This window comes from Symphodus melops (genome assembly GCF_947650265.1).
Source record: "Symphodus melops genome assembly, chromosome: 20".
Classification (NCBI taxonomy): domain Eukaryota; kingdom Metazoa; phylum Chordata; class Actinopteri; order Labriformes; family Labridae; genus Symphodus; species Symphodus melops.
Window position 1 is genome coordinate 10,255,459 of NC_136710.1, and position 24,910 is coordinate 10,280,368.

A 24,910-nucleotide genomic window follows, 5' to 3' on the forward strand; every position below is an offset into this window, starting at 1 on the left:
GCAATTTGAATATTTAATTTCAGTGGCTCGGATTGGTCCGTCTTCTTATAAATATGAAGTCGTGTGACGGAGAGGGCCAATGGCTACCAGAGGTGAACATTCTTCGAATAATTTCGACAAAACCCGCCCAGTTTCCGATGTTTGCCGAAACTGTCCGATGTGAATTTCTACCCTCAGAGCAAAATTAAAAAAAATCTCTGTCCTCCCGTTCGTCTCGCTCTGGATCAGCCTGGGCTCTAAGAAAAGAGGCTCAGGGCTGCGGCCTGTTGAGACCTCAGGTTAAACTGGAGTAAATAGTCGAAATACGTTACACTTTGTGCACGAAATACTTTAAAATGGATTATTTTTAATCTACGTAAGGATGACGCGGGCTTGTCGGTTTTTCGTCCTCTGGATTTTTGGGATTTCTGGGACTTTGTTGCAAGCCTCGGAGTTGCCTGCGAGTGGTGGCCGACCAGTGGACTGGATTTCCCGCTCAACGTTTAGGAAACTAACGGAGAAGCCTTAAGTGTCGTTTTAACGTTTGCTGTTGACAAATTGTTCATTATTTTATATAGCCTTGATCTGTGTACCGTTCGTATTTGTTTAAACGGTGAAAATGTTTTATTTTTTTAATGAATCGTTTATAAAGCTGTATTACACCGTCATAGGCCCCGTTTAGAAATGTCGTCGTAGTCAAGATTTTGGCGGTGAAGAAACATCAATTTGCCCACTGACCGTTTAACTTATAGTTTTTAAAGTTGTCATTTTGACAAATAAACTACAATATGTTTGATTATGTTTATAGATATTTGTGTTTAAAATTTTCATTTTTAATGGCAGAAACGTCACCGGGTTTGATCCGGTTAGCTTACCGTGTGTCTAACGCTAACATACGTTACAGACCGGTCACTGAATATGAACGACACTGATAAAACGTTTAATAATAATAAGACCCAGGGGTGACTTAAGTTTTTCGTCGTTTTGAGTAAAGTGTAGTCTAATGGATGAACGCGTCTTTATGTTCAGTCTTACGGGACAAAAACGTCCAGGTAGCTACATAGCTAATAGCTAACAACAAGCTATTAAATAATGTGAGACAGTTTTATGTCTTTTAGTAATGCACTGCACTAGATTAAACGTGTTTATAATGTTATGTTTTATATAATAATTAAGTTTGAGCTCCTTAGTGAGGCTGTTAGAGCTAACGTAGTTCGACGCCATTAGCAGCCAACATGGCGGTGTTTGCAGATCTGCTTCTTGTTGTGAAAGAGAAAGATGGAGTCTGGAGGATTCCTGTGGGCTTAAAACGCTTTCTAATTTTTTTTAAAAAAGAAACCGTATAACGCCCTTATGAGAAATTGCTTACCACTTTTATACTTTACTGGCATTCAAGATAAACCGTGCTTAAACCACTCAGAAGTTAGCCAGCCTTTCTTGACTTATCGTCGGTGATGAAGTTGAAGCCATTTTAGCAGTTACGAGCATATTCGTGTTTTTTGGAAGGATAAACTTACTGCCAAGTTTAGAAGCACTTTTGTACCATGGTTTCGATAATTGAGGTTTCCCCAGTCTCTCAAGGCACTCTATCTTTTGTTTATATACAGTTTAAAGGTATTACGGTTCAAGCATTAATCTCGACTGAAGGGACAGTAAATTACCTTTAGCTTGTTACACAATAGATTTATCCTGTAAGCTCTTGTTAATGTTAGTAGTACCCAAGGGAAGGAGACTGGAAAAACTTCGGCTTGCGCTTAGCATTATAAAGAAACATAATCAGGGAATATATCAACGTATTACCTTCTTAGAAACATAAATCCCAATTGTACCATTCAAACAATGTGGTGTTTGCTTATATGTTGTGTTTTCTTAAAACATGAACAGTGGAGGAATGATCCACCTCACCATTCAAATGGTCTCCAGGTTATGTGGTGTTTATTGCGTATAATGGCTCAGTTTACTCTGAGATTCATGTCACATTGTGTTATAATCTGAACTGCCTTTTCATTGAATAAACATATTGAACAAACAATGGAGTATGTTTTTTTTTTTTTTTTTTTAATCAAAGCATTACTTCGTGTCTTAGAGACAGTGTGTGGTTTTTATGTGCTGCTTGAACATGCTTCTTGCCAACATCTGGTTTTTTGGCAGGTCGTGAAGACGAAGGCATCATTGAAGCTGAGGTGCAACGATGAGGCCACATCTGCAGTATCCTTGTGTTAAACTTTCTAAATGTTTATGTAATCAAATGTGTATACCTCCTGTAAGTAAGCCAGGTTTATCATACATATAATAATGTGACAGTAATTCACTTTGTTCACCATGTGCCATGCAATACCACGACCATACAAAGGATTCATTATTGTGCAGTTGGCTCCCTCCTCTGGCTCGTGGTGAGAATGGTCGCTGCTCTAAAGACGTTGCACAACCACATTGTCAATGCGGAAGTGAGTCCTACAGTTCCTAGACGGCCGTCTCAAACGTGCTCCCTCTACTGCTGAAAGGAGGTCAATGCATCAATAAGTGCGGTAGGAATACATCCAAAGCCTTTAAGCGTATGATAGCTTTGTAACTCTGAAGGTGATGTATGATGTGAGAAGCTACAGCATACAGGGACTCCACAACCTCCTGAAAGGGAGCACTTAAAGTTCACATTTGCTTTACAAACTTAATATGCCAAACAGACGTGCAAATAATTTAATAACTAGAAATTATGTTGTACGGTTATCAATGGAACCAGTTCATCCTCAACCACCTGAAAAATGCAGCTCATGTTGAACCTCATAACGCCCTTATGAGGAGACTTTCAGTATTAGGAGCACTATGATTGTTGATGCTTAAAAGTAACATTTTAAGCAAAGTTATCACTGTTTTTAAAGGAGACATCAGTCATACAGCGTTATTACATTGAAAATGTATTTATATTAAAAATAGTTGTTTTGATGGTTTCTAATTTGTAAAATAATATTTATACTTCTCGCTGTATGTGTTGGCCGTTTAGAGGAAGCAGTGGGGATGCATGTGTCTGGGTAGGGGGAGCTCTTGTCTGGTGTTGTCAGGGCCCGACAGTTTGTGTGTTAGCATGGGGGGGGGGTCATGAATATCATCTTTATTTAAATATATGACCTTTATGTAAATCATAGCTGTATGATGTGCAAAAACAGAGCCGTATCCCCAACTACGAGTTCTTTCCATCAAATCAGTTTAAGCTGTTAAAGTGTCATCCCAGTCTTTCATAGGCACTCACTGAAGTCAGACCACAAAACTTTTTGCCCAGTCTCCCAATTTGAACTCCCCGTCCGCTCCTTAAAAAAAAACCTTTAAGAACCATAAACAATAAAAGATCATTTTGTAGCTGTCGTGCCATGTTTTGAATTAGCTTCAAACAGTGTGCGTACAGGATCTTAAATGAACAAAATAAGAGTCTTTTGAGAGGGTTTTCAGCTCTTAGGAGGCCAACTGAAAAGTGTGAAGAGATTTGTCCAATCACAGACGTTTTATGCAAAGCTTGAGGATTCACCAGTTGTTATGTTAACAGATAACAGTGTGTATAAGGCTGTATTTCCTCTTTGGTCATGGACCAGGATTTTGTTTTGTTATAGAACTGGGTGACGCAGGGTCAGAGGCATGCTCTCTCTGAGAGCCCTTTAGAACAGACCGGCCCATTTCTGTCTGCAGGAGAATGTCCTGTTCTTTGGTTGTTTGTTTTGGCTGATGTCAGCCCCTGCCAAGCGTCTTCATCTTTCTTTTATCCTTTCTTTTATTGTCCACACATCCTTTCAGACCTTCCAAATTCTCGTCTCGTCTACACAAGGATTCTTTGTAGGCAGCTCGTTTGTGGAGAGCAGACTGAAGTAGGAATGTTAAGTCAGCTAGTATTTGACTCAGACGATACACCGGGAGTTTTGCTGGAGATCTACGCTTTGTTAAGGTTTCTTTCAGCCTCTTCCTGGAACTATCTGGGTGCTAAATTAATTGCTCTTGATCCCACCTCGCGTTGCAATCGGCTTAGTGCTAATCTGGAGTTCTCACAGTGCAGCCAAGTCTCGTCCAGGCGATCCCGCTGCACTGAGATGTCCACCGCTCTCCTCTTCCAAGGCTCTGACTCCTGGCGCAGGCCTTCACGCTCGGCTCTGCCGCACAGCAAACTATTCTGCTTCCACTCTCCCATCTATCGGCTGCACAGTTTTGAATATGTGTCGACGTCGCTTCGTTACCGTCCAGCTCTTTCACTCCCTCAGAGTTTCCTCACCAAGTTTACAAATATGTTCCAACCTTTTTGATATTTAGGCGGAATCTCTTTTCTCCCCTTTCCCACCATGCTGCTTTTCCGTACGACCTCTCTTTCTAGCACACTTGGCCTCAGAGGTGTCCACATGCCGCCTGCAGCCTCTTCCAGCTGTAACATTCGCCCAGCCTCTTTCCCTCTTTTCTTACTTTTCTTTCATTAGTTTCTCTGCTGCGCTGCTGTTCTGTGTCTTTTGGCATTACGCCATCGTGTCCAACCATCTGCTCCCCTTCCTTCCCCCTTTTTACTCCTGTCCTTTTTCTTCTAATGTTTGTTGGGCTTACAAGTGATTTATTCATTTATTTTCGATTGCAGAATCGGGTGATCTCATGTTGGTTTAAAAAAAAAAAACACTTTATGTTGTTCTTTTTTTTTCTGTCTCCTTGTGCAAGATGATCTCAGCTCCGCGTCTTTTGGAGAGGATCTGATGAAAGCGTCTGTGTGCTATTTAAAGAGGCGCGCAGAGACGCTGGGTTGTTTACAGTGCCCTGAAAATACAAGCTGTCTAGAAACAGGAAGTATCGTCGCCCCGAAGCGCAGCAGCACACAGTCTCGGCTAACACGCAGCCACTTCCTCCTCCTCCTCCTCCTCCTCCTCCTCCTCCTCACGGCTGAACAGAGGCTCCAGCAAAACAACCCTCACGCTTATCAGAGAATTATGCACCCTCCCCGCCGCTGCTGAATGGCGTACATGCACAGCAGGCTTTTCACCCCTCCACCATGTCCTATCCTCGCTTTCTCCCTTTCTCCTATTCTCTTATGCCTACAGCCCCCCCCCCCCCCCCCACAGACTGTCTCTCTTCGCCAGTACAGCATGCCTGAGTAGCTGCCTGGAGATGAAGGAGCTAATTAATTTGATTTAGCCATCCTCTCTCTCTCAGTGGAAAAACCAGCCGTCCGTCCCCCCCCCCCCCCCCCCCCCCCCTCCTCTGCACCGTATCAGGCACCCCTCCCAGATGATTTTCCACCTATCCTTTCCAGTCTCCTTTGGCAACGTCCACACTCCAAACCCGCTCTTCCTCTACTCCTTTGCTTTTTTTTTTCTTCTTCTCCCCCCCCCCCCCTTCCTGTTACACAACCATATTTTGCCAGGAAGTTTATTACGTATCAAACGATCATAAATTGTAAGCAGCGCTCTCATCTTCGCCTTTTCTCTTTCTTGTTTGCCCAGGGATGGGTTGTGTGACTCAGCAGTGTTTCCCTGCTCACCAAACACGCTTCTTATAGCTCACTGCATCTGCCTTCGGGGTTTGAAACAGACAATTCAGACTTGGTGCGACGAAAAACACATTTGGTTATTTGACACTCTTATGGATCCGCCCATCGAGGCGACTGGACGAGTCTCCCAAAAGTCTATACCTGTCTTACATAATTTGTCAGTGTAACTCCATGAACCCTTTCTCTTCTTTTCATCTCCTCATACAGACAATTCAGCGCGATGGAAATCTGCACAGGACCGTCTCTCTCTAACGTGTCTTCTTCTGTCCTTTGATCGACGTCTCACAGGCAAGGGGAGGCGCTAAGTCGAACTCAGTAACCCCTCGACAGAAACCAAAACATCATTTCAGCTGTAACAGTCAGAGTTTAGTTTTGATTAGCATGTATGCTGTCATATTATTCACTACAAAGCTGATCACACTTGCGTTTGTAAGCTCTGATAGGTGTCCTTACCAACACCTGGAGAACACCTGAAGTGTTTGAGTGTCAAAGTAAAACCTCAGCTTTTCATCTGCCTTGTTGATTTACATACAAAATCCCTTTATATAAAGAGGAGACATCTTAGCGCCCTGTCAGGATAGAGTAACGTATAATAACACAACTGTTACAGTTATTTAAAGCGTCTAATCTCCAGATTGTAAATAGTCTCTCACTGTGGTATAAATGTTTCATGCCTGAAAGATGTTCTGGACCTCGACATTGAAGGTTTTCTCTCTGTTGCAGAACGGCGCTCAAGATTTCACGTTTTTTTTTTTTTTTTTCTGTTTGTTTTGTTTTGTTTTTTTAAATAAGAAGGGACGCCACGTCAGAAAAGTTGAGTTCATTTTGCCGACCCGTCCTTCGAAGAAATCAGAAACAGTTTTGACAAATTACTGAAAAGTAACAGCCTGGAGTTTCTAAATCGTTGATCTGAAAAGTCACATGTCACATACATTTGGCTTGAACACAGCAGGTGGTAGGAGGTAGCAGCACTTTTAACAGGATTTAAATAACATGTGCAGCCTGTATTATTTGACTACTTACCTACAACATCTTGGTTATTGTTGTGCTTCATATCTGTTAAAGGCGATGCTTTGCATTAGCCTGTAATGGTCTTTAGAAGGAACTGCTCGGAAACATGACTCGTGCCACGAGAGCGCTTCACAGGGGAGCTGTTTTGTGTTCAGATGTTCTGCGCTTGGCTTGTTGGCTTGTTGCCCTCACATTTGTTTTTATAAACAGCTGAGAAGTGTTAGCTAAAGGACGTGCCGGAGCACGCTCATCTTCCCCTAGTTCCAGGAAGGTTTCATAAAGTTGCACTCCACACTGCCCGCTTGTCTGTGAGACAGTACCGAGGGCTAAAAGCCCCATTTATATAGCCGAGCGTGTGACGACTTATATAAACGTTTGTCACGCTTGTCTGTACAAGTGCTTGCAGAGAGAATCCATGTGCTGTGGTTTCGTTTGACCTCTTTGTGCTCACATTTCTGTGCGCAGTACACAGACACAGGGAGCGCTGCGTCGTCCTCGTATAGCTGCTGCTTCCGCTTTAAGAAAACCACTGTCATTTGAACTCCTCGAGCACCGATAGACTTCCCACTTTGATCTCAGTCCAAGTCAGCTGGAGAGCAGGTTAGTCATCCCTTCTCCGAGATCACAGAGGATGTTTGCTTACCCCTTGAGTATGCCCCGGGATGTATTGACACACACGTGACACTGAGGATTCATGAGACGCATCGAAGAGAAAAAAAACTCCTTGTCACACAAGGAGTTGACTGTTGTGGTGGTGGTGGTGTTAAAGGAAGCTGTTCGAGGATCCTTTCACCAAATGAGAGTCAAACTGTAGATTTCATGCACATTCATTGCTCAGACGCAATGCAATCAAAACAGCCCGACTTAAGGCGTGGCCGTGCCTTTTTTTTAATTATTATTTTGAACCTGGCGGATCTTGAACTCAGTGAACTTCTTTCCATTCAAGTTACAAGATGACTATCACGCTTGTTTTTCCAGAATAAAAGTTCCCATCATGTGGGTCAATGTGGTGCCACTGTACGCTGAATAAAGACAGAAGCCTTACTTGTTTATTTATTCTGTCTTGGTTAAAATGTCTGTTGCGTCTCTTCAAAAGCAGCTGCACTCGATATATTCAGTGTTATAATCAGACTCTCTCAGAGCTCCGAGTTTAGAGACTCTCCTCCATAATAGAAGTGATGCAACTGTTCTCAACTTGTTGCTGCTCATTAGTTTCACTTTACACCCATCATGTGTGCATGTGTCTTTATACGCACGCTTTACAGGCAACAAACCGCCTCCGGTACAAGGGTGTCAAATGGTGCATTGACACAGTTTGAAGTTTGGATTTTCACGGATCGGTCCTCCTCACTGCTCCACGGCCACATGGTGTCGTCTGCAAAGAAGTTCAGTTTAATGACATGAAGGCTTTCAAATGAACGGAGTCTAATAATGAGACACAGTCAGAGCTGCGACGTCAATGTCTCCATGAACACGGTGACTTGACGTCTTTAGTCACCACCTGTTACTACAGCCCTCATGCCCTTGAAATAATCAGATGTATAAGGAATATGTTTTTGTTGGCTCTTGATGATCACCCTATGAAGGCCTTGGACGGGATTAAACCGTCCAATGTGTCTGTTAGTGAGCCGTTAACATCTTCCACCAAGATCCCTCAGACTCTCCATCTTTGCATATTCAGAGGTGTTGTGTCCTTCAGTAGGACTGCTTGAACGCTATCATCACTCTTTCTCCAAACATCCACGAGCGGGACCGCTGGGCAGCAGGGGAGCGTCTGAACGCGGCGTTGGAGCCACGGGACGATGCCAGCACACATGTGTAGACCGAGCTGCCACACTCCTGGAACACACGCTCACACACGCACAATCTCTGGTCGTCTTTGCCAACTCGCAAAATCTGCTTCACACACACACACACACACACCCTCCCTCGCTTTCCTTTCGCTCCGTCTTTTCACACAGGCATTATGTTTCCTCGAGATTTAATTTTACTGTCCTGAATCGACTCACAACGGCTGCCATGCGTCCCGTCCAAACACACCCAGCATGCTTTGAAAACGTGCAGGAGTGCATGAGAAAGGACGGGAGGGGAGGGGAGAGGAGAAGGAAAAAAAAAAAAGTTTGTCGAACTCCAAGAGCCGGAGAGGTCACAGGAACAACACCCAATCCCAGAGCAGTTCCCATGGAGACAAGTGTGGCAGTGTACAATGAGAGTGGGAGAGAGTGATGAAAGAGGGAGAGAGGGAAAGGGCAGGGGAAGAGTAGGAGGAGGGCTGCTTGTTGGCGTCAAGGTTCAGTTGGTGGGGAATTGGGGGTGTTGGGGTGGGAGGACGGGGAGCAGCTCCTTTGAAAAGGACAGTGGGAAGTATGATGGTGTTGTTGCAGAACCGATCTGGAACATCCTCCGACCTCTCCGCTCATTATTTGGCGGTCCAGATAATATCAGCGGCGATGAACTGATACGGGGATTTTCCTCCGAATGTAACGCGGGTTTCCGAGAGCGACCGAAACGAAGAGAGTTGTTGTGGTGAAGAAATTTTGCAGGGCTACGGTCAATTTAGGAGGGATTTCCAACTGCAGGGCTTGATGGTGGTACAGTGGCGCCATTAATTAGGAGAGGGGATATCAGTGTTTTGCTTCCAAACAAAACAGCCCAAGTCACCGTTACTTTAAGTCTAGCAACATGTTTCAGACACAGATACGCACACAGAGCTGAAAACTACTGATAGTGCTTGAACTTGCACTTTTAGATGATGGCATGGACAAAAGCCTCCCTGTCCTGGTGTCTGTTCTCGTCTGTCCAACTTTTTCTTTTAGCTCAACTGGTATTCCAAACAAAGACCACTTTACTTTTTCATGAGGATCCATTGGAAACATTAAAATCATGTTTCGAAGGAGACATCCAAAGTTTGCTGTTCACACATTTCAAACAGCGGCCATAATGCTAACGTGCTATATCTGACGATCATGTCGCGTAAACCGGAAAGTCTTACAATGTGTTTCGAGCTTTGTTTACAAGTGGCGTTTGTAAACTGGGCCCCGTGGCTCAACTTTGAAACAACGTCACGATTATCCACCGAAAGTTATCTGACGACGTGCTAATCTAGCAGCTAGCTAACTTTTGAACTCTTTGAATTTACCAAAACGGACGGTCGATCGGTGACACGTTATCAATTTATGAAATCTGTTGGAATTACCCAGGGTGCATTGTTTTTGCCCTCATTTCATTGGACAAACCGCCCTGGATCACGTTTAATGAGTTCCACCTGTACCTGACGGAACACGCCCAAGTCTTTGTTTTCACACGGCGCTATTTTGGGCTGAATGCCCTTCAGGGTTGGGAACTTAGAAGTGGAGGTTTCAGATGAGGGCACATACCAGCTAGGAAGAGTCAAATGGAAGACGCTGTAGTGTTGCATCATGGGAAATGTTTGGAAGCAGTTAGCTTGACCTATATTCTGTGCTATAGGTCACGGTATCTCCGCTCCTGCTGCATTGATTCTGACCGTTCTTTCTCGAGTCTGTTACTCACAAGTCCTTGAACTTTATGGAAATGACGTGCTCAAGGATTGGAGTATCACTTTAACGCCTCCATTTTTTTTTTGTTCTCCACAACTTCACTTGTTTCACGAGAGTGCTCCTATCCGCCATTTGACTACCACCAGTTTGCCCTCTCTCATTCTCACTTTTCCTGCAGTCTCTCTTGCCCTCTCTCCACTCACTCCCCGTCTGCGTGTCTGTCTGTCTGTCCTTGTGCCCAGGTTTTTCGAGTTGGCGTGGTTCCTGTTTGTTTTCAGCCATTTTGGGGACTTGCAGTGCTCGTAACAAACTGCTTAAATGGCGTCCTCTTGCTTTGCTTGCTTGCTCTCTCACTCTGTCTCCCTCTGCCTCTCCCTCCCTCTCCCTATCGCCGGGCTTTGTGTATATAAAGTAGTGTGCGCGCGTGTGCATGTGTGTGTAGTGTGAGGAAACAACACTTCCAAATAAAAAAGAAGATTGGATTTTGTCGAAGGGTGGGTTTGGGGGTGTACAGAGAAAAGGGGGGGGGATTCACTTGCAGCAAAAACGTCCAAAAACACTAAGAATTGTCGGTCAGAGGCAAAAAGTGTAGAGAGAGAAAGCAAAAAAAAAGAAAAAAGAAGGGGGAGTGAGTGAGAGAGCAGGCAAGTTCGAGTGTGAGAATCGCTCCTGCCCTCTGTCTTCACACACTGCTGCTTGTATGTGTGTGCGCACCGCCTCTCCCTGTGCTCGCTCTCTCTCTCTCCCTCTCTCTCTCCCTCTCTCTCTCTCTCTCGCTCTTTCTCATACACACTCAGACGTGCGCATACACAGACCAAGGGAGAGAGAGAGAGGGCGAGGGAGAGAGGGAGTGTGAGGGGAGAGAACACATCGCAGCAGAGATGCAGCAGGAGGTTTTCCGAGGTACGTTCTCTTGTATGCTTGCCTTCCTGAGAGACAGCCAGAGCGAATAAGAGGAAGAGAGGCTGAATTCTGTTGTTTTCCTGCTTTGTTTTTCTGCTTCACTCCGCTGCTGTGGCGGTGCTTGCTCTGCGCGTGAAGAGGAGGAAAAGGTTTTTTTTAATTTTACTGTGCGTGTGTTGGGGCGTGAGCAGCGGTGGGTGTGCATATTTATGCAGCGTGTTTGTGGAAGCGTTTTTATGTGCGTCTGTGCAAGGTCTGTGTGTGTGTGTGTGTGTGTGTGTGTGTGTGCGCGTGTGTGTGTGTGTGTGTGTTTGCCAGTAAAAGGCCTCGTCTCCCTCATCCTCCCCTCTGTTGCTGGCGCACCACGCAGTTCTTTTTCAAGAGCGATGACTCGTTCTGAGATTGTGATGAAACTTTTAATTTATCTAAGCCTCCCGCATCTCTTTGGTTCACCGCAGACGGTGGTGGTGGGGGGGGCGAGGGGGGGGGGGGGGGGGGGCGGTCAGCACATGTCAGAACAGATGTTAGCTTTGTTGATGGGGTCTTAACATGGTGGGCCAGTCCCCCATACTGCCCATGATCTAACCACCAGCATGAGATGAAGTCTTCTCGGGAAAGAAAAAAAAAAAGCTGGCATGTAGGCGACAGTAAACATCTCCAGTTCCACCGACCGGTTCTGTCTTTTATTTCGGTTATGGGCCGCCCCGTTTATCCTCCATTTTAACAGCCTGTTGTTTTGCAGGAAGGTTGTCTCTTGCAGAGCAGCAGAGGGCATATTCATGTCACAAACACTGCTGTTGCTGCCCTTAACCTCGCTCTCTCTTTTTTTCTTTTTTTTTTTTTTCTTTTCCAAAACAACAGAGCATCTGCTGCCAACTACTTCACATTCCTGATTTTCATGGATGCCAAGCCAAGCCCCCTGAGCTCAATGTATGGAACATATGATCTGCACTGCCAGAGGAGTAGAGGTCATAGGTCAGATTATAGGAAGTGTTGCTTCTCGCTGTGGTTTCACTTAGATGATGTTGAAACGGTGGCGGCCACTTTGTACCTTCTGTCATTTTTCTTAAGTAATTCGTTTTGGGCTGTTTTTTTGCCCTTTAGGCCTTTTTCCGCTACGGCGTTAAATGGCAAACATGCAAGTCTCGCGAGCTGTGAGACCGAGCTGGTAGGCTTTTCGTTTGTTTACGCCACATACATCAAGGTTGCGGACGCATCTGCGAAACTGGTGCAGCACTTTATCTCCTCTAACCTGCCCTGTGCTTGCTGTTCACGGTCAGCGCTCTGGCCCAGCCTTTGCTCGTGCTCAAATGCTTCCTGGTTGTTTGAGACCGACACCTATAATGGGACTTACACCCACCTCCCCTTAATAGGTACTCTGTGTGAAATTGAAAATGATTTTGGGGAAATGACTTGAAAAAGGTCAGCGGTGTAGTGTTACTGCTCTCCAGGGTGAATTTTTTTTGGCCTTACTGTTTCCTTATGCCTCCCAAGACTCTGTTGCAGCGAGCAGAATTATGGGAATTACCTGCTGGGCTGAGGGATAACTGAGCGTGGAGAGTGTGTGCGTTTTCGACATGGGTAGGTTCGCTGGTGCGTGGAGCGGCATGCGAAAACGCCACGATACGACAGTTGACACACAGGGAGGGGGTGGGGGGGGCAGATGAAGGGGCATGTAGTCAGTCATGCTGAGGGGGATCTAAAAGACAAGGAAAGCATGAAATGTGAACGTGAGAGAGACATGATTGAAGTTACACCACGACCACCTCCACTACTCAACTGTTCTCCAACCCACACCAGCTTCCCTCCCTCCCTCCCTCCCTCCATCCCATCTGGCTGGCTCCACCATGCTCTCTTGGCCGGGGGTTGTGGAGAGTTCAGTAGCTGTTCTTGCTAACGATGTTCCCCCACCCACCCACCCAACCATCCACACACACACCCTTTTCTTCATAGATCAACTGCTGCTCCAATAGCTGGGCCCCTCTGGCTGCCCCTCACTGGGGAGAAAGCCCCACCGACACCTTCCTCTTCCCCTCACGCTCTTCGCCGCTGGCTCACCGGCTGGAACACCGAGGCCCCCCACATTCTGCCTCGCAGACACTCCCCTTAACCTCCTTACACACACACACACACACACACACACACACACACACACTGACAAGATGACAGCAAATCACCGCTACAGACAGAGTCAAAGAGTTTTTCTTCTTCATCCCCTTATGTTGTTAAACTTCACCATCCATTCCTTTTTTATCGTAACATTGAACTCTGCAGTCCACTGCTCAAAGACATTTTTAAAAGAGAGACGAAGACATTCCAAAATTACAGACTGACTTGATCTCAATTTGATCAGCAGTACTTAAGGAGTTTGTTTATTCCACCAGGTTACATTTGTTTGTAAACACTTAGTCTTCCCGTCACTTTTTTAAAGGGGTCACTTTCAGTTTAAGGCAAAATAACGTTTACCGGACATCCCACTTCCCATTGTCCTTGCTCCATGGTGTCATGCCTGGTTGACCCCGCCGTGTTTCGTAAATCTCAACTTGTACTTTAGCAGGCCCAGTGACCTCTTAAACTATTTTTTCTTTTTAAAAAAAGGAGAAGCAACTGCTGCTTCTTGTTTTTCAAGAATTCTCCATTTTGAGAGTGCTGGCCAAGCAGAGATGACTTAAAAAAAAAAAATGTGATAAGCACAGTTTGAATCCTCAAGTTTAAGAATCATCAGACCAAACAGCAGCTTTGTTTTGGATCTTCATAATGTCACAGATGTTTAAATAGATTTATAACAGAATTCAATCTTTGCAGTTTTTTGTCTTTCGGCACAAGTTCCACATTCAGTGTGGATTAACAGATTGCCTAACGGCTGGTTCAAGGCCTTCTGCTGCCGTACTAGCCAAACTCTTCTGCCGTCCTGCCTTATGTTATGCAAGGCCACTTTAGCACTCGTGTTCCTCGTGACTGATTTTCCGTTGAGTAGTCAGTGGCTTCAAACGGATGGTTTTCAAGGACATAAAGTCATTCAAGTTTTTTCAGACAGGAGTTGCAAAGAATCTCAGAGTCAAATAGGAAAAGTTCTGTTGTTTTTGAATCGGTCCCAAAATGTCTGCAGACAGCACGTTAGGTTTGAGTTTAAAAGTCGAAAGTGGGAGACTCATTTACAAGTTTCTGATGATTTCAAAGGAAGGTCCAAGAAACAAATACTAACCATCTGTACAATAATAAGGACTTCAGTTTAATAAGAGCATGGCTTAAAGTACGCTTCTTTTCCCTCCGCCTGTCAGTGAAGGGCCTTATCCCCACTATGAAAGCCGACGTCTGTTATAATGTGCGTTATCTTCACGTAAGTAAACTTTGCAGTTTGTCCTGCACCAGCTGAGAGCCTGCTCGTGCTATGCGGTTTTGTGGTGCCACCAGCATAAATAGACGAACGCTTCGCATGCTGAACAACTTGTTTGTTTGCACAGAACATCCTGTTGCAGAGAGGTGTGGAAAAAAGGAGTTTATTTTGATTCTTCTTTAGAGTCCCTGACACGTTCATAGTCACATTTTTTGTGCCTGCCTATGACTTACATAAGCTGGGATATGCGTTTTAATGTGCAGCCTCTTACGTGCACTAATAAGAAATGGTTCCTGCGTGTTGCATTGCGTTGGTGAATACAGTTCTGTGTGTTATTCACGAAGCGAGCACATTGAAAGCATGTTCAAAGCCGTCTGTCAAAGTCAGACAGCGTGTCGTGCCTGCTCTGCTTGTGCAGCGGCTGCATGCGTCACAGGGAGATAAAGAAAAGAACGAGGGGGCGTCATACGCATTTTTCTGTCTATGGTGAGAGCGTCAGATGAGATGGTGAATTTTTTAGCCTAAGCGCTGTCTCTCAGTGTGTCCACTCACTTGTAGCATGCTGCCGCTTCCCATCAGGGATTTCCTGCACATCGTCTATTGCTCTGACAATGAAGGCCTGATTTAACACAGGACTTAAAAATACATCAAGGCAGTGGAGACAGAATTGTGCGTCTTTGGACAGCCGTGAATTGGTTGGAGGCGCAGCTAGCTTGCCACTAAGTGTGTCGACAGGAGAGCAGCCTGTTTTCCTTCGTGTTGATATACTTCAGTCCACCTGAAGCCTCGGTCTCGCTGCAGAGCTGTACTCAGTTTCACCTTTTGGTTTTAAATGTCATTTACAAATGGTCCAATCCGTGTTAAAGTTCTGTCTGTCCAGCCTGTTAACATTTATGAGTGCATGTCCAGTGGTGTTTGTTGGTGTGAGTGCATGATGATGTGTTTCTGGTGTTGTGTGTATAGTTTGACCTGGCCTCTCTCTGTCAAAGGGCAGTTTTTTTTTGTTATGATATTTCCGGTTCCCCCCCGAACTCCTCGCCCCTTGTCTTTCTCTCCTTCTCTGTCTCTTTCTCTTTCCCACTAACACTCAGTTTCTTCCTCTCTCCCTTTTTGTATCACCCTTCCACTCTCCCTCATCCTCACCCTCTCCCTCCTCTTCCCTCTGCAATAACAGTGCTGACCTAGTTTCTGCCTGTTCAGGGCTGCCTGTGGAATTTTACAGCGGCCTGCCTTCCTGGCTGCTTTGCGGCTTGAAAACGCAGGCAGAAAAGCATGACTGAGGATTTTTCTGCTGGTCGCATCATAAAAGCCTTAGACTGTCTCTGTTCTTCTCCTAAATCCACGGTCCAAAACAAATGGACCCCTTTAGAACAGGAACCAACAACACATTGCCCGTGACATGTGAATCCGCAGCTGCCTTATGCATAGAGAAATTGCAGCAGGACTGCAACAGCCACCACGGCAGTCAAATTAGAATGGAAATGAGAATAGCCTGTCGCTCATCTCCTACAGCTTAGCTGACATTGTACCGGATGTAGAGGGCGGAAAAACACAAACCTTCTCTGTGCACATGCACGCAGTCTTGCTCCCTTCTCCTCTCTCCCTCTTTTCTCCCTCACTCATAAATGGTCAGAGTCATGCCAGGCTAATACTGCTAGGAGTGGCTAGCAAGGTTTCTGACGAAGTAGCCGTACATTTGAATTATTTGAATGTGCCTTCAGGCCGTAGATCAAAGTCAACTGTCTATTATCAGAAAATTTTGGTTAAATCTGAAAGTTTTCCAATTTTGCATTGGGAGTGTTTTATCACTGCAGAGGGATGGATCTTTGGAAAGCCTTTCTAAAGGCTTCGTTATGGAACACTGAAATCTAAACCAGCACTTCTGCAGATTCATTCCTTCCTCTGACCCTCTGCCTCCTTCCACTCACCCGTCCTGGCTGAGCTGGGGAGTTTTGTTTCTTTTTCATTTGTCAACGGTGTTCCTAAAGGCTTTAGTTTAATTTTTTATTATTTGCTATGTGTCAATGTAAAAAAAAAAAAGTGTGTTTTTACATTTGTCTTCGGCTCTTCCTAATGCTTGTACGTTCTGTCTGATTTCTCTTTCAGATTTTGAGGGCTGGTCATGGTGTCCGGTGAGAAGGTATGGGACCCCATCCATGCGGGTCGTATTCAGTCACAACTGAGTGATCAACGCCTGGCTGCAGGGATAACTCGCCTCTGCAACCCCACGAAAACTGCAAATACTGAATCCACGTGGCACCAGAGTGGGCTGTCACCTTCGTCTTCGCCACCACTGTCATTGGTGGCTGTAGATTCCAGTTACCCACTTCAAGTCTCCTTAAATTTATGTGGCTCAAGTAAGATTGAAGGGCTACACAAACCAGTCTGCAGTCTAAGGATTCTTTCTAAACCTGAAGAAGAGGAGGAGGAGGAAGCTGAGCAGCTGGAGATGAAGGGTAAAAGGCATGGAGGCAGGGGAGAGGCCATGATAGAGGACCGGCTGGAGGACATGGCTGATGGACCTAAAAATGCAAAAATCACCTTAAGCTTCCCACTCAGTGCCGCCCCCCTTCCAGCCTCCTTGACATCTTCAACCCACTGTCGTAGCTCTTCCTCATCCTCCCCTTCACCCCATCGAAGAAGGCCATCCTCCAAGAGCTCAGATGAGGGGTCCCTCTGGAAACTGGATGCCACCATGGATGTGAAACACAGACCTTTTAAGCCCCAGAGGCATGATAGATCTCCGTCCTCTTCCCCATCTTCCTCCTCTTCTCCCATGATGGCTCATGCACCTATGAAGAAGGATATAAAGTCTCCTCCTCCTCTCAAGTGCTCCAAACTCAATCCAGATACTCAGTTTCATAGGTCGCCCCCAAGGTCTTCCAGTGGGTCTTTAGGGGGCTGCTATGGTGGTGACGGATGGGACGAAAGGCACAGGTTGGCCAATGGCACCGCCTCTCCTTCTCGAACAGCTCAGATCCTCTTCGGTCTGGGCACATCCGCCTATCAGCGAGCCGGGGATGCAGAGAGGAGAGAGAAAATACCAGGAAGACCAGCTGGCAAAGTGGGGAGTCCTCATGTTCCAAGTCTTCACCCGCCCACCCTCCATCTTCCTCCCCCTTTACCCCCACCTCCTCCTCCCCCATCTGAGGGTCTCACTGCACCCCCTCACTCGTCCTCCTATCCCCCTACTGACAGCCTCAAGCCTGAGCTCATTTGCGGGGTGTGCCATCGGCTTTTCAGCTCCGCCTCCTCCCTCACAGTCCACATGCGGCTGCATCGTGGTAGCCGCGCCCTCAGTTGCCAGTACTGTGGTAAAGTCTTCATCCATAGTAAGAGGCTGCAATCCCATGAGACATCCTGCAGGGTACCGGGTCTACCCTCCCACAGCCTCGGCCCTCCTTCTCTTACTGTGCAGCCAAAGGAAGAGCCACTGGAAGAGGGTGAGGTGAGAGTGGAGGGGGGAGTGATTATGAGAGAAACAGACATCAGTAAGGTGCGGCCCGGGAAGAAAGCACGGAGCCTCCTGGCTCGTATCCAAGGTGATGATGCAGCAGCTACGGAGCTACTAGAGGGTGATGAGCACCATTTTGTGAAGGTGGTAGATGGCAATGTCATATACTTCTGTTCAGTGTGTGAGCGCTCCTACATGACTCTGTCCAGCTTGAAGCGTCACTCTAACGTACACTCATGGCGCCGCAGATATCCCTGCCACTTCTGTGATAAGGTTTTTGCCCTGGCAGAGTATCGCACAAAACACGAGGTGTGGCACACAGGAGAGAGGCGCTACCAGTGCATATTTTGCTGGGACGCATTCGCCACATACTACAATCTGAAAACACACCAGAAGACAATTCATGGGATTAATCCCAGCCTCATCTCCAGTGAAAAAACAGCTAATGGGGGTTATAAGCAGAAAGCTAATGCCCTCAAGCTCTACCGCCTTCTTCCAATGCGTTCCCAGAAGAGACCCTACAAAACCTACAATGACAGTTTGCATAATGGCCTGCTACTGCCACCATCTGAAACACCCTCGCTCTCCCTACCTGACCTGGGTTGTGCTCTGGGCCCTGAGGACCTACAAAGCCTCGTCAGTGGGGCCCACCATCAGAGTGTAAAGCCTGACCCCGATGCCACTCTTGAGGGAATCTCTGTTTCTGTGACTCCTGAGCACGGTGACCTCTCAGCACTTACACCCCTCCCCCAAACCCACATGCCCCAAGTTGGAAAACTTGATAACGAGGCCCTAGAGCTAGAGCAGGGGAGAAGCAGTGGCAGCTTCAAAATGTCTAGTAGCAGCAAAACCAAACCTCCCAAGACCAGTAAAGGCATAGAAACAAGCATGCCTTCTGTGATAACATATGGCCATACAAAACCCTCCGTTATTGTTCATGGGACAGCAGTGTCCTCCTCTGTCATTGTGCATAGTAATCAGGTCACCTCTGGAAGTGAAAAAAGTACAACAAATAGCCCATCCCCTGATACCAGCAACAGTCAGACGTCATACAAGGGCAGTCCCAGGCCTATCAAAAAGCAAAGGGAGAGCTCAGATAACCACAGGAAGAGGTCAAGGGACAGTTCAGAGGCCACAGAGGACCAGTCAAGAGGTAGGGGACAGGATGCAGAGACAGGCAGATTATTTTACAAATCACGCAAGTCACATAGCAAGAGTGACATCTCTAACTCAAAGCAGCTGTCAGCATCTTTAGGCTCACAGGTCAAAGAGGCAGGGCCACTGTGCCAGATCACTGTACGAATTGGTGAGGAGGCCATAGTGAAGCGCAGCATCTCCGAGACAGACCTCAGGAGAGACAAGAGCCTCTCCCCCCCAAAAAACAAACGAGGCGAAACGTCATTGGCAAAGGAGGCCAAGGAACCACGGCATGCACACTCCCACCACCATAAACACACACACCGACTCCACCGCAGGGCAAGTCTGGAAGCAGAGAGTGATTTGGAAGAAGGAGATTGCGAGGACGAGGGCAGAAAAAACAGCTCTAAATCTCCCGATAGGGTAAGAGAGTACTACTTCCGTCAGGAGGTACGCGAGCAGGACAGTGACCAGGATGGAGAGGATGATTTATGGCGGCCTTATTACTCCTACAAACCTAAGAGAAAGGCCCAAGCACACCTACAAAGGGTCAAAAGCTGGCAGAGGAAACTGAAGTTCAAGCGTTCCATCAGGCTGAAGAGGAGGGCAGAGAGGCTCAAGAACTATGTGAATAAAGAAACGGACAAATCCCTAGATGAGGAAGAGGAGGAGAAGACTGAGAAGGTTGAAAAACTCTCCAAAGCTAACAGAGACGAGGTAGAGGGGGATAAATGCGACTCTCTTTCTGCTGGTGTACCGGACACAAACAAAGTTACAGAAGAACACGCTAAGGAGGCCTGTCATGAGGCTGCGACAACTCCCCTTAACTCTCCAAATCCTCCTGTGTCTACCTCAGTGGCTCCATCGGGAATAAAGAGGCGGCCCTGGACTAATGGGAATGCAGCGGAGTGTGGTACATGTGGCCGCTGGTTCTCAAGCCCCAGGAAGAGAGACAAACACGAGCTGAGCCATCTGCTGGAGTTTGTTTGCCTCTTCTGTCGAGCCACTTTCCCCTCGAGGGATAAGTTGGAAGACCACCAGAGAGCCCAGCATCCCAAGCCTACTGAGGCATCCCCCGCACCCCCGAAAATGGCACTTGGCGAACAAGTAGAAGGGGACGGGGCTAAAGCTGTGCCAGAGATGGCAAATTACGACGACGATAAAGGAGGGCAAGTAGGCTTGGTAGGAAGTACTTCAAGTATGGGTCGCCTAAGCAGAAGAGCATTATCAAGACACACCTGTCCACAGTGTCATAAGGTTTGCAAGACGTCTTCAGCACTCACTCGCCATATCAGACGCCATGAGTTAAGCAGTTCCCCAGAGAGAGAAAAGGAAGATAAAGACTTAAAGCCAAAAACAACAGAGACGCAGGTTAACACTGTAAGCAGAGATCCACAGACTGAAACAGAACAGGTACCGGGTTCTCTCTCTGTTTCAGTGATCAGCTACTCATCACCGGACCCTCCCAGCACGAGTGACTTATTGGTATCACAGCAGCATAAAGACCAATTCAACAAACTGACAAAAGAGCATCAGTTGTCAGAATCCAGTGACAAACCTGAACGCACAGAGCTCGCACATCCAACACCCGAGAATGAGCCAAGCCCAAAAAAACCAGACCATCCATCAGAAGGCCCAGTGAACCTTACACCCACTAAACACAGATTCACACCTGCCACACCCGCCACTGTCCAGAGTGTGCTCGTCATGAATGGACCAGAATGTCTGGACTACCGCACACCCAGCAAAAAGAGCCTCGACAGCCAGATGCACAAAATATCCAGCCCTGCACACATCGTGGCATCCACCAACACCTCTCCAAATGTGCCCATGACGTCACATACCAGAATAACCACTGCTGCTCCTCCTGTTTCCATGACAACAGCGCTCAGCTCGGAGGGGGTATTCATGAAACGGGATGGGGTCATTATGGACAGAGAGCGGCAGGGCGGGAGTGGTGTGTTTTCACATGCAGGTTATGAGAAGCCACCCCTGGTCCAAGATCTCAGAGTTCATTCCATGTCGAGGAGTCCCTCTCCCAATGAAGCACAGGATCTGACCATGTCTTCGATTTTAGCGAGAGAGAGGGAAATAGAGAGGCAAAGAGAGAAAGAGAGGGAGCTCGAGAGACAGACAGAAAGGGAGAGGGACAGAGAAATGGTGAAAGAGGCAGAAAAAGAGATCGAGAGGACCCAGCAAATGAGTCGAATTGCACATACCCCAGAGGAGCAGATTTCTCTGCTGGTCCCCAAGGAGGAGCCCTTGAGCCCTGTGCCATCACCCCAACACATCCCCTCTCAGACCACTATGAATGGCCCCTCCTCACACAGGCACACTCCCAAGTCCCCCTGCCGGTCCCCTTCAACTATTGGACTGTTAGCTCATGCAAACCGCCAGGTTCACGCCAGTTCGCAAGGACTCGACAGGCTCACGCTGCCCACTGGAGCAGCTGCTGCCTGTGACCGCCCCTCTGCCCACGCTCTGCTACTTCCCCGAGCCCCCCAGCCACCTGAGCCGAATCACCAGGACACTCTTTCTTCTAGAGATCCCCAGCAGGAGGACAGCACCCCGGTGGGCTACCCTGCCCATAATTATCCCCTACCCCTTATTGTGCCGGATGGCTACCGCTCTGCTAAGAAGCAGGAGGAAAACCTGCTTATGTCCTCATATCCTGTTGGAGCTCTTCCCTTTGGCCCCCTGGGGAAAATGATGGTCCCTAATGGGGGGGACCTTGCTAAGCTGCCCTTTTACCCAGACCCTTACCAGCTGCTCTATGGACCCCAGCTCCTGGCCTACCCTTATAACCTGGCCGCTCTTCCTGTGGCTCTGAACATGATGGCCCCTGCAGGGGACAAGGTTGAGCCTCTGCCTTTCCTCCCTGCCATCTTCAACTACGCAGCCACTGCTGGGCCCTACATGGGGGCGGCCCCTCACCCCCTTGTGGCAAATCCCAGTCTCTACAGCAGCAGTAGTGGCAGCAGCAAGAAAAGAGACAGCAGTAGCAGCAAACCCTAGGACACAGAAGCACTATAAGGAATATACTTTGTCGGGGACCGCCCGGACTGTTTAGGATGGGAATGGGAGGGGTACGTGCTCACTGGGTCACTGAGTTCACTTGCAGAGTACTCACTCTCTTTTTAAGAAGACATCCGAGCTAGGCTTACATCAGGAGTCTGTTGAAGGGAGAGTTGGGAGCAAAGAAATGGGGAGAGGGGCCGATAATAGAGAGATATGTCACCACTCCCCACTCTTTACTCTGGCTCACCTTTCTCCACATCTCTTCTGTCTCGCCGTAGTGTGTTGTAGTTCTAGAGCTCGATTAATCTTCCTCTCTGACTCATTATATTACCTATAAGAATAAGAACTGCTAACAGGGTGTGTGTTGTGTGAAAAAAAAATTAGTTCAGTCCGCTTCCCTTTATAGTCGACGCCACATAACGAGGATAACCGCTCTTCAGGGAAGGCTTGTGTGGGCACGGATAAGACTTGAGACAGAAGTGTTCTTATTCTACGTAGAAGGAAGTGAGGCATTAAGCAGCTCAACCGCTTGCATTTGTTTGTACAACGAATGACAATGAAGGTGTGTGCTTGGTTGCCAAACTGTCCGTGAAAGCTAAGAGCACGTATAATGCACACGTTGCCAGAGACGTGTGCACGCAGAGGTGGGCTTAAGCAGGATATTACAACGTATGTGTGACGGTAATAATGCCTGTGTCTGCGAGAGTGGTGTGTGCGTGAATGGACGGATCATTCTGTGTGAGAGGCACAAAGCATTCCTACTTTAGTTGGAAAAGCTAATGTAGGTCAATGTGTGGAAGTGCATTTAGAAATGATTCCAAATGATTACGAAGTCATCGCTATGGCTGGATGTGAAGTGAGTGTGACAATGAGATCATCTGAGCTTCAAATGTCTCAACTTAACTTGGCGACGTTGCGGCTGGACGGCACTGTAGGATCCGTATAGCATTCACCATAGTTTATACTTTTCGTGCACAAAATAGAGAAGTAGTGGTCACTTTATAAAGGGGACACTTGTAGCTGCTTTTGATATGTAGCTGGCCACTGGGTAAGAAATTAAGGCTGGTAGACCATTGCACTTCCATTTTTCATCTCATTTCCTTCACATAAAAAAAAAAAAAGAATAAAGAATAAAAACTAGTCAGCCTTCATGATGCATTGCTTTTTCCTCTTTGATTGCGAGAGGAAAAGGTTTCATTTCCTAAGCCAGGAAAAGACAGTGACAGCAAAGAAGGAAAACAAGGATTCAGGGTAAAGAGCGGGTTTCTGAATAGGAAAAGGAATATATGCTTTCCAACAGAGTAGAAAGATGGAAACAGCCTGAACATGTCCCTCCTCCTGCCCTGTGTCATTTAATAAGACTTAGGAAGGCTGAACTTAGCAGCCAAAGTGGTGGCCGAAAAATCCCCAGTTGCCCTCCTGGGGCCTTTTTTTGTTACGCGTAATGTTATCTATATATGTTTGTTTCGTTAAACTATGTTGTTGTTTATGTTGTTTAGCCCTCATATCAGGTGGAAATGGCTTCAGTGAAAAGGGGGGAGTAAACTTAAAAATATGAATGTAAATTTAGTCATGAGGTTAATGAAGTACAGCTGCATTAATGCTAGAGTTGGTTTCAGTTCCGTTTATTTTTTCTGTTTTGACACAAATAACCTGTTAAAGAACCGTATAATGTCTGGTATGCATATATACAGTAGTCCTAGGAACATGTCAGTAATCTTGGGTTCTGTATCCACAAAGCATGAGCAACACTTGCTTCCTAACTGTTTATATTTACTCAGCAAATCTGGCAATGTGCGCACAGCCTTTGTTTCCTTTTTAAATTTCTGGTCTCTGCATCTTCCTTATCTCTGTTTTTTTTTTGTTTTTTTGTTTTTTTTATAAATTCCTTTTAGGGCCACAGGTTGGATTAACTCCATGAAAATTAGCTGCCACATGTATGCCTCACAGTCACTTTCAAGGACCTTTTTTATTCTCCCTCTTCCTTCACTTGCTCACCACCTGTGGATGAAGTTCATATGTTTCAGTGTGTGTGTGTGTGTGTGTGTGTGTGTGTGCGCGTGTGTGTGAGTGAGTGAGTGATGGTACTGGAGCGCCTCTTAGTTTGGGTTGGAGTGTTGAAACAAAGCGTGACCAACTAAAGGGGCACACAAGCATCCCCCATGGGTGTGGTTACAAGCCTTTTGCGCATAGGCGTATGTGTTCTGTGTATGAGACTGAGTGACTGCTTGAATAAGAAAACCAAAATACTGTAAATCTGCCTACGCAGCATATCCCTTGGCAGTATATGGGCCACCTGTTATTTTTTGTTCTTTGACACTTCTGTGGGTTAGTTTCAATGTAAAAAAGCCTTGCTGTCTCCAATACAATATCTCAAGCCATTCCTATCGATGGACATGTTTGTGTTGATGGACCATTTCTTATGCCATAGTTTGCCATCACTGTTATCATACAGACCAAAAGCATGCGAATCAACGTATTGTAGTGACTGGACTGGAATCTGGTGGTAATATACAACTATTTACTGTATGTTTTAGTTTCAATGAATGTGCCTCTGCTTTGATATTTAAAAAACTATCTATAGTAAGAAGTGGATCTGCCAGATTTCAACTGTTAAGGTGCCTTGGTATGGCATAAGAAATTTGAATAGTAAGTAAACATTTTCTTTAGAAATGACGGTCAGATTTGGAGATAGATTTCATGGCTTTCTTTGCTGTGAAGCCGTTCATAGATGTAGGGGTATGGCTAAACTGTTTTGGTATTGTGTACATGTCTAGGGTATAATACTGTGCCATATAGAGCCCACACAATATGTTCATGTTATTTTTAAAAGATGTTTTAATGTTGCCTGATGACTTTGTCTTTAGATTTGATACAAAGGCTTGTAGCCACAGCTCTCCCAAAGTCTGTAGTCTCCTTTTCTTCTTATCTCTCCCTCGTTTCTGTCTCCCTTTCTTTCTCTTTGCTGCAATCAAACAAAATAAAGTATTAACCTGATGACCCGATGAACTCAGCTTTAGTCTGCTCTTATGTCTGTCTGAAATGAT

The 24,910-nt window shown here is 46.3% G+C and overlaps 1 protein-coding gene across 6 annotated transcripts; it reads left to right on the plus strand.

Moving 5' to 3' along the window:
• The first annotated feature begins 12 nt into the window (after window positions 1-12).
• zbtb4 (zinc finger and BTB domain containing 4) lies at window positions 13-24,872 on the plus strand. Of its 6 annotated transcripts, XM_079370826.1 has the most exons (4): window positions 18-92; window positions 2,131-2,187; window positions 2,284-2,486; window positions 16,361-24,872. In XM_079370826.1, the coding sequence occupies exon 4, from the start codon at window positions 16,377-16,379 to the stop codon at window positions 21,858-21,860; it is 5,484 nt and encodes a 1,827-aa protein (XP_079226952.1). In that variant the 5' UTR covers window positions 18-92; window positions 2,131-2,187; window positions 2,284-2,486; window positions 16,361-16,376; the 3' UTR covers window positions 21,861-24,872. The 6 variants fall into 6 exon arrangements, with proteins under 6 accessions (XP_079226949.1, XP_079226951.1, XP_079226950.1 ...); XM_079370823.1 differs by having other exon boundaries at window positions 13-2,242; window positions 2,350-2,486; XM_079370825.1 differs by having other exon boundaries at window positions 13-2,229; window positions 2,350-2,486.
• The last annotated feature ends 38 nt before the right edge of the window (window positions 24,873-24,910 follow it).

Bases quoted from the DNA above. Each gene is read 5' to 3' on its own strand.
- zbtb4 (XM_079370823.1), top strand. From the start codon at position 16,377: ATGGTGTCCGGTGAGAAGGTATGGGACCCCATCCATGCGGGTCGTATT.